This window comes from Pygocentrus nattereri, chromosome 25 (assembly GCF_015220715.1).
Source record: "Pygocentrus nattereri isolate fPygNat1 chromosome 25, fPygNat1.pri, whole genome shotgun sequence".
NCBI classification, from domain to species: Eukaryota; Metazoa; Chordata; class Actinopteri; order Characiformes; family Serrasalmidae; genus Pygocentrus; species Pygocentrus nattereri.
The window spans coordinates 29,102,327-29,116,184 of record NC_051235.1 but is presented as its reverse complement, the minus strand read 5'-3'; the positions used below and the strand labels follow the sequence as shown (position 1 = coordinate 29,116,184).

The 13,858-nt window shown below is 41.5% G+C and overlaps 1 protein-coding gene across 1 annotated transcript; it reads left to right on the top strand.

Moving 5' to 3' along the window:
• The first annotated feature begins 1,421 nt into the window (after positions 1 to 1,421).
• c25h16orf87 (chromosome 25 C16orf87 homolog) lies at positions 1,422 to 13,343 on the top strand. The gene is made up of 4 exons (XM_017724249.2): positions 1,422 to 1,735; positions 3,034 to 3,130; positions 8,238 to 8,417; positions 12,923 to 13,343. Exons 1-4 carry the CDS (start codon positions 1,670 to 1,672, stop codon positions 13,039 to 13,041), a joined length of 462 nt encoding a protein of 153 aa, XP_017579738.1. The 5' UTR covers positions 1,422 to 1,669; the 3' UTR covers positions 13,042 to 13,343.
• The last annotated feature ends 515 nt before the right edge of the window (positions 13,344 to 13,858 follow it).

Below are 13,858 nucleotides of genomic sequence, written 5' to 3'. Positions count from 1 at the left end.
AGACGCCTACAGATCAACATAGTAAAGGAGCTCATCTGTGATCCTGAGTTTAAAGCCAGTTTCTATTCAACTTAAACTTGGAACTAAGTTGTAAATAAATCTGAAACTGAAACTTTGCTTGTGTGTAAAAAGTGATTTCAGAGCCACTCGGTTCTCCCTGATGGAAACTGTTTACCTTCAGTGTTTTGTGCTTCTGATCATTTTAATAGACGTCAGCGTCACTAATTAATGACCTTCTATTAAAAGACTGGTTTACCAAGAGAGACGCTGGAGGACTTTCACCTGAAATGAGTTCATGAAGCCAGTCTGGTTATAAAAATGATAACAGGACATCAGAGCCAGAATTACTCTTTTAGTACTTTTACTTTATACTTAAGTACATTTGAAGGGAAATACTTTAGTACTTTTACTCAAGTGGAGGTCTAAAGGGAGGAACTTCTACTTTTACTGGAGGAATATTTTACCTTGGGGGTCTCGACTTTAACTCGAGGACATGCTTTGTGTTCTTTGTCCACCCGGGGACACTTGGGGAAACATGTACTCAGGACAACATGCGTCAGCTTTGGAACATGTCAGTTCACCACGGGTGTGGCTCAGAGAGAAAACCAGGAGTTTATAATTTGGGCAAGACTGTCTTTAGAGGCCTACAGTTACAGTCACAGTCTATAAGATCTTCATTACTCACACAACGATGTCCGTCCCTGCTCAGAAAAGGAGGCCTGGAGTTAATCAGACAGAGCGCAAGAGGAAATAACCAAACATCCAACAGTCTGTCAGTCTTTCCCTTCCTGACCCGGAGCCAAAGAAGGGCACTTTAAAGCTACGAATGATATTCGTCCCTGCATTGAATTTTTAAGACTCAGATTTAATGTGGATCATAATGACCGCCTTCACTGTAAGAAACACACAGAATCGTTAGAACATCTATTTTTCTCATGAAAGCTGTCTAAAGGGCTCTGGAAGGATCTTTAACCTTAGCTAGACTGAAAATGTGAACTGCCTGAATAAAGAAATACTAAGACAGAGTTTTTAATAAATAACATTTCGATTCCGGATATTGGATATTAAATGCAGAAATACAGAATATTTCAAAATGTGATGCCGAAATAAATCACCTCAGCGTTCCTCAAAATCCATGCATGACAAAAAAACCCAACTGTGGTCATTAAAACAGGCGTATTTTCGAACGTAACGCCTTATCCATCCATCCATCCATCCATCCATCCATCCATCCATCCATCCATCCATTCATCCATCCATACATTCATTCATCCATCCATGCATTCATTCATTTGCTTCCTCTTTTCTTGTAGGCCTTTGAAGGCTGGCTGCCAAAATTCACCTAAAAGAGCCGATTCAAGGAGCCGACTCAAGGAGCCGACTCTGGCGAACGACTCGTGTGCTCAGTGCGCATGCGCAGAGGAGGAGAATGGGAAAGCGAATGGAGGAGTTTTCATTTCGGATGGACGGCGTGTGCGTGTGTGTGTGAGGAGCTGGTGTTAGTGCGGTATATGAGTGTGTGTGTGAGAGAGAGAGAGAGAGAGAAAGTGTGTGTGAGTGAGTGAGAGAGACAGAGACAGAGAGAGATGAGCCTGTAGTTGGAGTAAACACACACACGCGCGCGCAGCGAGGCGAGCGCGAGCGATTCTTCAGGACTGGACTTTTAATCATGTCTACAAATAAAGTCAAGAAAGTGAAAATGGCCACTAAATCGTGTCCGGAGTGTGACCAACAGGTGAGACGGCCTTTAATCTGATCAAAATCCTTCGCATTAATCAGTGACTGTCGATAGTGCGGCGGGTCCGGGGGGTCCGGGGGGGCGTCGAGCTGCTGGAGTTGAGCTGCTCTTTCCACAAAGCGAACCAACCGAACTTCACACCACATCAGCCGCACTGGGCTCGACCCTTCACCAGCTCCTCATTCCAATTATCCCGTTCCACCTTAAATGGGGCTGCGGTTATTTTAACGCCTCAGGCGCCTGAATGGAACTGCTGCGCTGTTTAAGGTGGAACGGGAACAATCGGACTGGAAGCCAACTTCAGCCTCGTGAGCGCAATGATCTGGTGTCCGCGCCGCGTTGGGCCTGGATTTCATCTGTATTCACTGTGTACTGCCTCTGCGTTAATGCCGCTCAGCTGTCTGTCTGTCTGTCTGCCTGTCTGTCTGTCTGTCTGCCTGCCTGCCTGCCTGCGCTGCTGTGTGATATTATAAGGCTTTACTATGACACATACGGGTCTTTGGAGCCTCTGCTCTTTGTTTTAGTCTAATTATAGCTCGATGGAGCTGTTGGGCAAAAAGTGCTGCTCTGAATGATAATTCATTCTCTGAACACTGAATCGACTCCTTTACCGGCTCAGAGAGAAACCACTGCTGTTTACATTACAGCCATAGTATCAGGAGCACAGTCAGCTCTTATTGTGTGCAGATGGCAGCACTGCTTAGTATTAGAGTGTGTGTGTGTGTGTGTGTGTGTGTGTGTGTGTGTATAATATCTATCTATCTATCTATCTATCTATCTATCTAATATATAATATAGCACTTTTATTTAGCACAGCTCAAAGTGCTTTAGAGACAGGTGATAAATATAGTTATAGTATAGTTAAATATTTAATAAATCCCAAGAAAAAGACACAGATCAAATTAAAGGATAAACACCATGAGATGTAGAGGTTTAATTCAACGCTGAGTTAAAGGGAGACGTTTTAGATGCTTATTCAAAGTGAGTTCTGAGCTTGACTGTCTAATAAAAGGTGAACTGAGATCCACAGTTTAGAAGCAGAATAAATTAAAGAGTCTCTCCGTGTTCTCTGGATTATTTATATATATATGTCCTCATATGTTGTTCTTTACATTGTGTGTAAATTTCATGACGAATGGTCCAAAAGAAACGGCCCAGAATGACTTGGAAAAAATTCTGGTTCCATTGACTTGCATTAAAAGTAAAGTCATACAAGGCAGTGCGTTTACCCACACAGCATTGCAGCATTGCGTGGTCTAATCCTCGTTCTCTCTGTATCTCTCTCATCTCCTCAGATTCCCGTAGCCTGTAAGTCCTGCCCGTGTGGCTACGTCTTCATCAGCCGAAAGCTTCTCAATGCAAAGCTGAGCGAGAGGTCGCCCCCTGGTTTAGGTAAAGGCCTTAACTCTGCCTCCGTCTCTGATGTTTCTGTTTTCTTTTCGCTTGTGTTTGGTTGAAGAATGTGGTTCCGCAGCTGTGGCCGCACCGTCGACTTCATATTTACGACCTTTGTTGTGAAATGTCGGCCTGGGTGCAGCTGTAACCCTTACTTTCCTTCGAAAAACAGGAAGAAGTGCTGAATTAGTTCTCGGAGGCACGCAGTCAATTGGCAATTAACATGAGGGAGAATGACAGCAGTCGCTTTCTGACACCTCTGCCAAACAGCTCGGTGCAAAACGGCCCATTCTGGGACGTTCACAGCACTATAGGCTCAATTATCACTCTAAAACAAGGGAGGCCTGTGTTCACAAGCTGCCAGCGGGGCTGAAATACAGTGTAAATAAATGCACAGTGCATTAATTCATCTGACGCAACACTTTGCCTCGAGAACAAGACGCTGTAATGCTGTTGCTGGAGGTTAATGGCGTAATGAGTGCTGTGTAAGTTTATTTACCCTTAATATTAGCCCCATTGGCAGCGTGTGCAGATCAAAATCCCTGTGCTGTTAAAACACATGGGGGCGAATCAGACGCTGCGTTACTCCGTCAGCAGGGCAAACTGGAGAAAACTGAACTGAGTGGCTCAGTCGTGCAATAGTGTCTGGCTAAAATTGCTGTTTGCTCGAGTGAGTTGAGTCGAGTGGAGTGGGGGGGGGTGGCGGAGGGGGGGATGGGCTCACTAATTCCTGTCTGAAAAGCTTTACTCCCCCACCGCCCTCCCTTCATATCAGATGTACCATTTAGTGCTCGTAAGCCTCATCAGCCTCACAATAAGTCCCTCTTAAATGTGTTTATAGCAGCCGCTGCTCATGATTCGGACTTCACTCCAAAGCGGGACTCGTTTCGGTCGTTCGTTTGGAGAAAGGTCACACATTAAAGTGCAGCTTGGTGGAAAATTGAGTGTGAGTGTTATGTAAGTGATGAGAGCAGCTTGTTTTGTAATGAGCTTGTTTAACCTGGCGAGATTAGACCAGGGGAGCTCAGTATACGGTATTTCTTCATTGCTGTTGTTTAGGGTTTTTTTGTATCTATACAGCTGTTTCTCCTCAGCCCACCCCCCCACCCCCCTTGTTCAGGAATATGTTACCCACCAGGGGGAAAAGCTTTTAAAAGACTGTGTATTTGCGTTATTCGGTTTACTTTAGCAGCATATTTTTGGCATTGTGTCGCTTAACCGCTGGGTGTGCTGCATGCCTGGAAGCTATGAATGGAATGTTTAACACAGGCTCTCTTTGTGTGGCTGCTGCAAAGTCTAATAAACTGCATAGTAAATTATAAACGTCTTATTTCATATATATATATATATATGTGTGTATGTATGTATGTATATATATATATATATATATATATATATATATATATATATATATATATATATATATATATATATATATATATATATATAAGGATATGAGAAATGCAGAGAAGAACATGCCGTCAGACCAGCTCATTTAACTTAAAGAGCTCATATTTTGCTTTTTTCCTTGTTTTTTTCCCCACCCAATCTCTGTCTTTATGGGTTTATGTACCAAAACCATAAATCTCACCATGACCATTTTCCAACCCCTAGAATCGAACAGGGAGTGTTTCTTACTATGCCTTTAAGACTGATGTATGTAAATGAGCTCTGTTCCGATTGGCTGCACAGTTTTCTGCCTCAGTCGAAACGCAGTTCATGCTGAAACACTGACACACCCTCAGCATTAATGCGCTGTTCATTGAGTAATGTATGTAATACGGGTAAATGTATTGGTATTTGCGACATCACAAGATTCACAATAGGCTGCTAGTTTCCACGAATGGATCGTGGAGGGAGGAATTGTTTACACACTGTATAAAACACAGAAAAACGTGTTTCTGCATGATTTGGGCTCTTTACGTTTTCGCAGAGAAATAAGCTCATTAGCACGTGGAGTTACAGCTCATATCTTGCACGGTGGCTGAAATCTGCCGTTCTTCTCCTCGAGAAGGCAATTAATGTTGGAGGGACTGAAAACAGCCTGGACTGTTTATTCGCAGAGCTCAGAATAATGTTGCTCAATTTTTAAATAGGTCAGCCTTTTATTTAGGCTGCTCCGTCCTTGCTCTGCTTCTCATGCTGTTCAGCTGAAATATTGATTTCAAGCCTGTTTGACTGAATTATTTAGTAATAATGTGTTTTATTCACAAAGTTCGTCCATTGTTACAAGAAACGCATTCGACATGCTTGGCTGTTATCTCCAGAGTGATGAAGCAGCTGATCAGACAATGCGTGGTGCACGTGAACGCATGCTGTATGTGGAGTTTAGAGCAGTCAGACCTGGCCGTTGACAGAAGGCCTAACTGTGTGATTGGTGGAGTGAAATTAGTCAGCAGTGAAATCATTTGCAGAACAGAGCTGTTCTTGTCAGGGCAGGTTATTGACTGTAATAGATTCCTGAGCTAGTGCAGCCATACGGAGGCGTGGGGGAGGGTGGAATGTGGGGGGGGGTCTTACACACACATACACACACACACCCCTCCTAAGCCGCTTCTCCTTCTGGGTCGGGGGGGTGGAGCCTATCCCAGGTCCCATGTCATTGGGCGAAAGGAGGGGGGGGGGGTAATAACACCAAACTCTAATACACCTCCAGCTTTCTCATCTATACAGTATCTACAGATTTAAAGGGCCCGTATGCCACATTTTCCCTCTATTCCCTTTTCTTCCCTCTGAGGTCCTTTTCTGATGTTTGTGCACTTTTATGCACCAAAAACAGTTCAGATTCACTTCTACATGACTCCTCTTTCATCCCCTAGAAGTGTCCTTACAGTGGCCCTAAGACTGACCAATGCAAATGAGCTCCATTGTAACTCATTCCAAAGCAGTTTAGGCTAAAATGCTTAACTTTAATATAAGTGGCTGGGGCTAAACGGCTGTAAGCGGAGAAGGTGGATATGTCTAAATGTATTTTGTGACCTCACAAAAACAAAGAACTCAGTCCTTTTAAAGAAACATTTTGAAACATTAATCAAATGAAGTCCGGAGACGTGCGATTGCCGGTAATTGCTGTGATGCATATCATGATGATTTTAAACAGTAACAGTATATGCGTTTGAATAGAAACTGGATTTGCAGAAAGACCTGTTTTAAATTAGTTTGAAGTTGTTAAATATTATGTCGCTGCTGTCGGAGCGAAACCTTGTATCACCAAAACGGTGACTTTACAGGAGAAGGAAAAAACCCACTTTACTTTTAATGGAAGTCAATGGAACCAGACTTTTTTCAAAGTAATTTTGGGTCATTTCCGTTGGGTGTTTCATCTTGAAATTAACACACAATGTAAAGAACAATGGGTATTTTAGACTTTTGTAAAAAAAAAAAAAACAGGCAAAAATGGAGATACGAGGTTTTGTTCCGACAGCAGCGATATTAAGGCAATTTTAAGAAAATATGTTTACTCTTCCTCCAATAAGAGAATATATTCATTTGCCTTTTCAGGTGGTTGCTTTGTAAGTTGTGATATAAATTTCACAGTAATTGAAATTTTGATTGAGTTGTGAAAGTTTTACAGTCGAAACCCCTCCTTTATTCGTGGCTGTGAAGCGGTGGTCTCGCTGTCTGTCTGCAGTGACTGCAGTCGACAGGTTCTAGCTCTGTAGTGCGTTCTCCAGTGTTCTCGCTCATTTTACACCTACCGCCCCCCTGAGAGCCGGACACAGGGTTGCCACTGTCCTGCGCTGTCTGGTGTTCACTCTGAGCGTGAAGGGCTCTATAAATAACCCTCCGCAGAGCGGCTCAGGTCTCCTGCGGTAATGAGCATCTCACCACTAATTAGAGCGGCCTTTAAAAAGGGATGCCTGGCATTTCTCTCCCTCTCTCTCTCTCTCTCTCTCTCTCTCTCTCTCTCTCTCTCTCTCTCTCTCTCTCTCTCTCTCTCTCTCTCTCTCTCTCTTTTGTGTTGTAGATGTGTGGGGGGAGGTGTTGGGGGTAATGTGAGAACAGGCGGGGGATGCGTGATTGTTTGGGTTGTAAGGTTGAAAGGTCATGTGTCTATGTTTGTGGTTTAATCAGCCTTAATTCTTTTTTTTTTTTACTTTTAATTATTAATCCTTTGACAGTGAAGCCATAGAACGGAGGTCACGAATAGGCGGGACCACGGTCCGAACCCAGACCCAGACCGTAACACTGCTCAGCCAATCAGATCGTTCTGAACGTTCTGAGATTTTAAAGGATCTTCATGTAATGTAAAGGATCAATCGAGTTTTCCCTAGAAATGTACGTTCTTTAAAAACAAAGGTTCTTGTTTCTTTCTAAAGGTTCCACAGAGGAATCCGTTTAACCTCTTATTCTCCAGGGTGTGTTTTGATTTGTTCATCTGAATCTACCTGAGCAAATCTTAAGTCAGGTTATTCAGTAACTGCATGAAATAAATGTAATTTTTATTTTATTTAATTATTTATTGTATAATCTCCCCTCAAATGAACAGAACGTGCGTTTTATGATCTCCACATATCACTACATGCTTCCAATTTACTGCTGAAGGCCAAAAATCTCCGTCGCTCTTTGTGTTGTTCTCTAAAAGTGATGTTTCCAGAGCAGATCACTGAAGAGACGCCGTCTGTTTATAGTTTAGAGCCCAGATTTGGGGAAAAACGGGTCGACTTTCAGTAGAAAAACAAAGTTCAGCTTCTTTTATTATAAGGGTTTAAAATGACGTCACCGTCTATTAGACTGGAGAGAAGAGCTACAGCCTCACACGACGCCCAGCTTCTGAATGGAGCTTATGGAATATGAACGTTATGAAGAAAATGACCAAGTGTGGTTTGGAACCACTGGTTTTAGAGGCTACAGAACATTCATGTTCTCTAAAGCTTGAACACAGATTAAAGTGATTAACGCTCTTAAGAATAAAAGCCATAGAGGAGCCACTTCTGCTTCCCCAAAGCACTTTTAATGGAAGTTTAAAGAACCTGAAGGTTTTATACCAATTAAAGTTTTTTTTCCTAGATGCCAAAAACCGTTGGGAACCTTTATTTTGTACAGACTTTTATTATGTATATTACGCGCCTTTCATTCAGATTTCTCTGTGATCTGCCTTTAGATAAACTGGACGCGAAGAGAAGACGGACAGAAAGAATAAGAAAGGAGAAGATCAACTTAACGTCTACTAATGATATGGAAAACAGAAGGCGGTCCCGAACCAACAGCCAGTCGGATCCGATCCGGAGAGGGCGGGGCAGACCGAAGACAGTTGGCCTGAAGAAGCAGGAAGAGGAGAAAGGTAAATACCTCGAAAAGCAGTGGATCGAGTTCTGTTACACAGCGATGTGCAAAAGTCAGAGACCACACTCAGTGAGGCGCTCTCTACCTTCATTCCAGCTTCCACTCTTTTCAGGAGACTCACTTTCAGCTCCTCAAAGAACCTGCACACACACCTCCAAAGCTCAGTCTGAGAAGCTGGTTGATTTTCTGATCTAATCAAACCCATTCAGTGGTGCTGAGGTCTGGACTCTGGGGTGGTCACTCCATCTTCTTTGTTTGGTGTGTCCGTCTCCTTTTCTCAGTGAGGTTCTTCTTGATCAGCTCCACATCCTTTCAGACCCACAGTGCTGAGTGGTCTTCTCACAGTGGAAGGATGGACAGAAACACCTGTGGATGTTTTCAGATCTGAAGCAGCTTGATCTTCTACTCTCTCTCAGAGATGGAAGCTTTCAGTGCTGTTTATCTGATGGGGCAGTTTGGGGGTCTAACAGCTGTTCCAGGTGGTTGTTAAGAGCAGAGATGGGTGGTGTGGTAAAAATGTAATGATGATACATCATGAAATTGCCATGATGTGTTACAGTAAATATCACTGCTGTCGGAACAAAACCTCGTATCTCCATTTTTGATGTATTTTAAATTTTTGACATAATTTGAAAATGCCTGTTGTTTTTTAAATTGATGAATGGCCCAAAATGACTTAGACAAATGTCTGGTTCCATTGACTTACATTAAAAGTAAAGTGTTTTTTCCTTCTACTGTAAAGTTACCATACGAGGTTTTGATCCGACAACAGTGATATATATATATATATATATATATATATATATATATATATATATATAGTGCCACTATAAACTATAAATTGGGGGCAGTCGTGGGCTGGAGGTTAGGGATCTGGCCCTGTGACCGGAAGGTCGCCGGTTCGATCCCCAGAGCCGACGGCACATGACTGAGGTGTCCTTGAGCAAGACACCTAACCCCCAACTGCTCCCCGGGCGCCGTGGATAGGGCTGCCCACTGCTCCGGGCAAGTGTGCTCACTGCCCCCTAGTGTGTGTGTTCACTAGTGTGTATGTGGTGTTTCACTTCATGGATGGGTTAAATGCGGAGGTGGAATTTCCCCATTTGTGGGATCCAAAAAGTAAAAAGGGGGAAAAAAAATAAATAATAAATACAGTAATTTATTTTCACCCTTTCACGCTCTGCTCTGCACTGAAAACTAAACAGTACTTATAATACTCTACTGCTGATATCCACAATATGCTCAAAAAAAGCATGTTTTGATATTTTGATGTAATTAATCACCATAATGATGATAAATATTGTCATGTTTCCCGATTAGAAAGTCTTTCTCCTCCCTGATGCCAGTGGTTGATTTCATATCTACTTTCCTCAGAAATATTTTCTGAAACTTGTGTTGAATGGCTGCTTTGAGTGGAAATGAAATAAATAAAGGGCGGTCTCTGACTTTTGCTCAGCGCTGTGTGAGGCTGTGTAGCCGTGCAGAATGAACTCATGTTATAGGAAACGTGCTTTTCAGTCATCCTTCCATTTGGCCTTTGATTTAAACTGAAAGATGAGCAATTTCATTACTCTCTGCGCCTCAAACTGAGCTGCTCACGCACTCATTCACACGGGCTGTGATTCATCTCGCCGGAGATGATGGTTTCATTACGGTTCTCTCCGCAGCTGATTCAATACCCTGAAACTTTTATGGCCGTAGTGAGTGTCGTTTCTTTTTTCCTCCCCTTTTCTCCAGCAGCTACTAACGCTGCAGTCATTCTCTCCTTTTTGAGTCATCCATGCAGAACGGGTCATTTTCCACGTCTCAGTTTTAAAATGATTCTCAGTTTAGCTGTCAGCGAGGCTGCTCAGGGGAGCGGGTGAGGAACGTTCCAGGTGCTAAACAGTCAATCAGGCTTCATGATTGTGTGTTCAGGCTTTTCACTGAATGTCTGCTACAGGCATCTTTAGACAGATTGAGCAATGTGTTTATCATGATCGGTATTGGATTAGCTCAATTAGATCGAGCTGGGCTGTATGACGATATTAATCATCGTAATAAACCACATCACAGTGTGCCACATTAAGCTGTTCCGCTTGCTGTGGATATCAACAGCACTTAAAAACTACATTCAACTGCATATTTGATTAAAAATAGAGCATAATTAGTCCTGTTTAGGTGGGTTTAGTGCAGCACAGTGTGTGAAATGTTCAATACCAGTCCCTGGATTTGTAGTTCCTGATAGTATTTTTAAAACGTGGCACTCCTTCGTCTGTTTTTAACTTATCAGATGTTGGAAAAATCCGTCTTCCTGAAGTTTTGTGATTATATTTTGCCGTCTCACTCACCTCTGAGCCTTAAACAGTCCATGGCTTCATCTCCCTCTGAGCAGAGAGACAGAAGGAAACTGTTTCAGCGTTTTTCAGTCACGCCTCGTTTGTGTTGTAGATGATTGATTACGCTTCACTCACAGTCGACTAAAGCATAGCTGCTCTAGAAGTTGCTGTGTGTGATCAGCTCAGGCGGCTGATGAGACGATGGGTTTCCATTATCATGATAAATTACTTTACAAGAAGCTTTTCTGACCACGTTATAGTTGGTGTCAGTAATTCCATGATAATCTAATGCATGTTTCATTAAAAAATAGGGCCGTCATAATTAGCAACAGAACATGCCAGCCTTAAAAAATGTATTGTGGCTCATTTATTATTATTAACAACAACAACAATAATAATACTAATACTACCACTACTACTACTACTACTACTACTACTACTACTACTAATAATAATAATAATAATAATAATAATAATAATACCAGTACTACTACTACCAACAACAACAATAATACTACTACTACTACTACTACTACTACTACTACTAATAATAATAATAATAATAATAATAATACCAGTACTACTACCAACAACAATAATACTACTACTACTACTACTACTACTACTACTAATAATAATAATAACAATAATAATAATAATAATAATAATAATAATAATAATTAATACCAGTACTACTACTACCAACAACCAACAACAATAATAATAATACTACTAATACTACCACTACTACTACTACTACTAATACTAATAATAATACCAGTACTACTACTACCAACAACAACAACAACCAACAACAATAAATATATTTAAAATGTATTAATCTGATTGAATTAATTGAATGTTTTGTTGATTTTTTTTTTTTTTTTTGTAGTCTAAGCAAGTTAACACATCCTCTAAAGGGATCTGCATATTTTATGTATAATTACTATTTGCTGAGCTGAATGTGGGGGGGGGGCATAAAAGGTGGCCTGTGCAAAGGTTATAGCACATTTTATGTTTCATAGCAATTCTGCACTAAAGTTAGCAGAAAAATGCCATATAAGTTTAGGATGTAGGAACTTACTTTCACTTAGAAAATCAACAAAACATTTAATGGGGTTTATTAAAACTTGTGCATATGACTATAAAAACTGGAGCTGTAATGATTCACAAACTTTGTTCAGGCTGTATAACATTTTTTGCTGCTGCAAAATAAAGAGTGGCTGAAATTCTTTTTCCAGTTTGAGTTCATGAAAACATTCAGCCTCATAAAAATGAATTTTTTGTTTAAAAAAAAAAAAACAACTACTCTGCAGCAGTTTCTAATTAGCCAACCCACAGATGTAGTTTTTATTTTTCTAGGCTGATCAGAGCGGGGATAATGTTACTGAAGCATGACAAGGGATCTGTGTTTTGTGAGCAGTGAAGCTGATTTAATGTTTGCATATTTCACCGTGAGATAAACATCTACAAATTACATGGTAAGTGGCAATCACTGGGGTCCAAGCACTGGATGCTGTTGTGGAGCCATGAAGATACAAATGATTGGCACAGTATTTAAAATGGCCATTATTTATAATAGATGTAGGGTCTCCTAGAGAGAGACCTCTGCTAGGTTTCTTACACTGATCTTTCGGACAGCAACAGTAAAAAAAAAAAAAAAAAAAAGTCAAAATACCTTGAAAAATATACAGTTTTGGACACCACTTCAACGTGAACTGGATCTACACAATTCCACAGCAATTACATGAATTGTACTAATTTGTTTGACAGTATTTTTACATTTTTAGCACAACTGGCGTATATTTCCACTTATTAAACCTTGTGATGCTACATTTTGCCGCATTGCGCCCCCCAAATGATCAGCTCCTCTGATGCAAAGGAAAGGTTTCTCTACCACCGTAGCTGAAATCAGATAGAGCAGCGGGTGTCAAACACAGTTCCTGGTGGTTTCATCATGGCAGACCGCAGCTCTGCAGAGAGACACTCTGAATTTAACGAAGGCTTTGCTCGTTAGTTTGAGTTGGATCAGGTCTGTTTATTGAGGCAGATCACTAAACCCTGGAGCTTTTGAATGCACTGCATTTCCATTTGTCATTGTTTTGTGTGGCTTTGAAATGTGCTTTTAGTCTTCCTTCCACTTTTAGTGATATTTTCCTGTGGCATTGTGCTTTTTTTATTTTAGAAAAACAGGAAAAGGAGGTCGACATTTATGCCAACCTGTCAGACGAGAAGGCTTTTGTTTTCTCCGTGGCCTTGGCTGAGATCAACCGCAAGATCCTGGGCCAGAGACTCATCCTGTAGGGGGGAGGGGCTAAAGTGAATGATTGACGGGCAGAAATCGGGACTACTGCATGGACCTACAGGTGACCTATGTGCCGGAGAGAGGAAGGGGAGGGGCTTTGGGACCCAGGAGGGCTTGGGACTGTCAGCGGGACGCTGTCGGGCAGGCAGGTGTTTGGAGCCACATGGAGGCGCCTGGTCTGCATATTTGGAGGAGGGAGAACTGACTGTACTCTGAAAAATATGATTCTGAACATGGACAGTTTTAGGAGTCTTATCTATTTATCATTAAAATCAGATTTTATGGAATGTGTTAAAGGAAAGGTGTCTCTCTTTGTTGTTCTTTGGGTCCTTTTAAAGGGGAGTTCCACTGATGGTTTCTGCAGATTTCAGTGTGTGAGATCTGAACAGTCACTTTTAAAAAGCACATTTTAGGTCAAGACTTTCTCAAAACTGTCATAAAACAGCGTCTCAGTCATCAGGCAGTGAATTCATAACCATTTCATGTAGGAACTTTCTAGCTTTTTTCGAGCTTTTAGAGGGGGACGTCTGGTTCCTATCACCACCACTGTGAACAGTTCTGACTCAGTAAGTTTCTCTAGAACTAGAAGGTTTTTCACACCAAACCGCTCAGAACCACATCCAAGCCATTTAAGTGTTCAGAAATTTTTGAAAATCTGCGGAATTCCCCTTCAGCTTTGTTTCACCACAAGTGGATGCAGGCTGCATGTTGCATGTAATTACCCATTTCCACCAGAGAGGTCTCCAAATCCCAGAATCTTAAATAGTATAGCTCTAAATGACTCAAATCGGTCAACAAAGGACTCTTTCACTAAAA

What these genes read in the sequence shown, in the direction of transcription:
- c25h16orf87 (XM_017724249.2), top strand. Translation starts at nt 1,670, where the DNA reads ATGTCTACAAATAAAGTCAAGAAAGTGAAAATGGCCACTAAATCGTGT. An exon ending in GTCCGGAGTGTGACCAACAG is followed by an intron (nt 1,736 to 3,033) that starts GTGAGACGGCCT and finishes TCATCTCCTCAG; the next exon opens with ATTCCCGTAGCCTGTAAGTC. An exon ending in GAGGTCGCCCCCTGGTTTAG is followed by an intron (nt 3,131 to 8,237) that starts GTAAAGGCCTTA and finishes ATCTGCCTTTAG; the next exon opens with ATAAACTGGACGCGAAGAGA.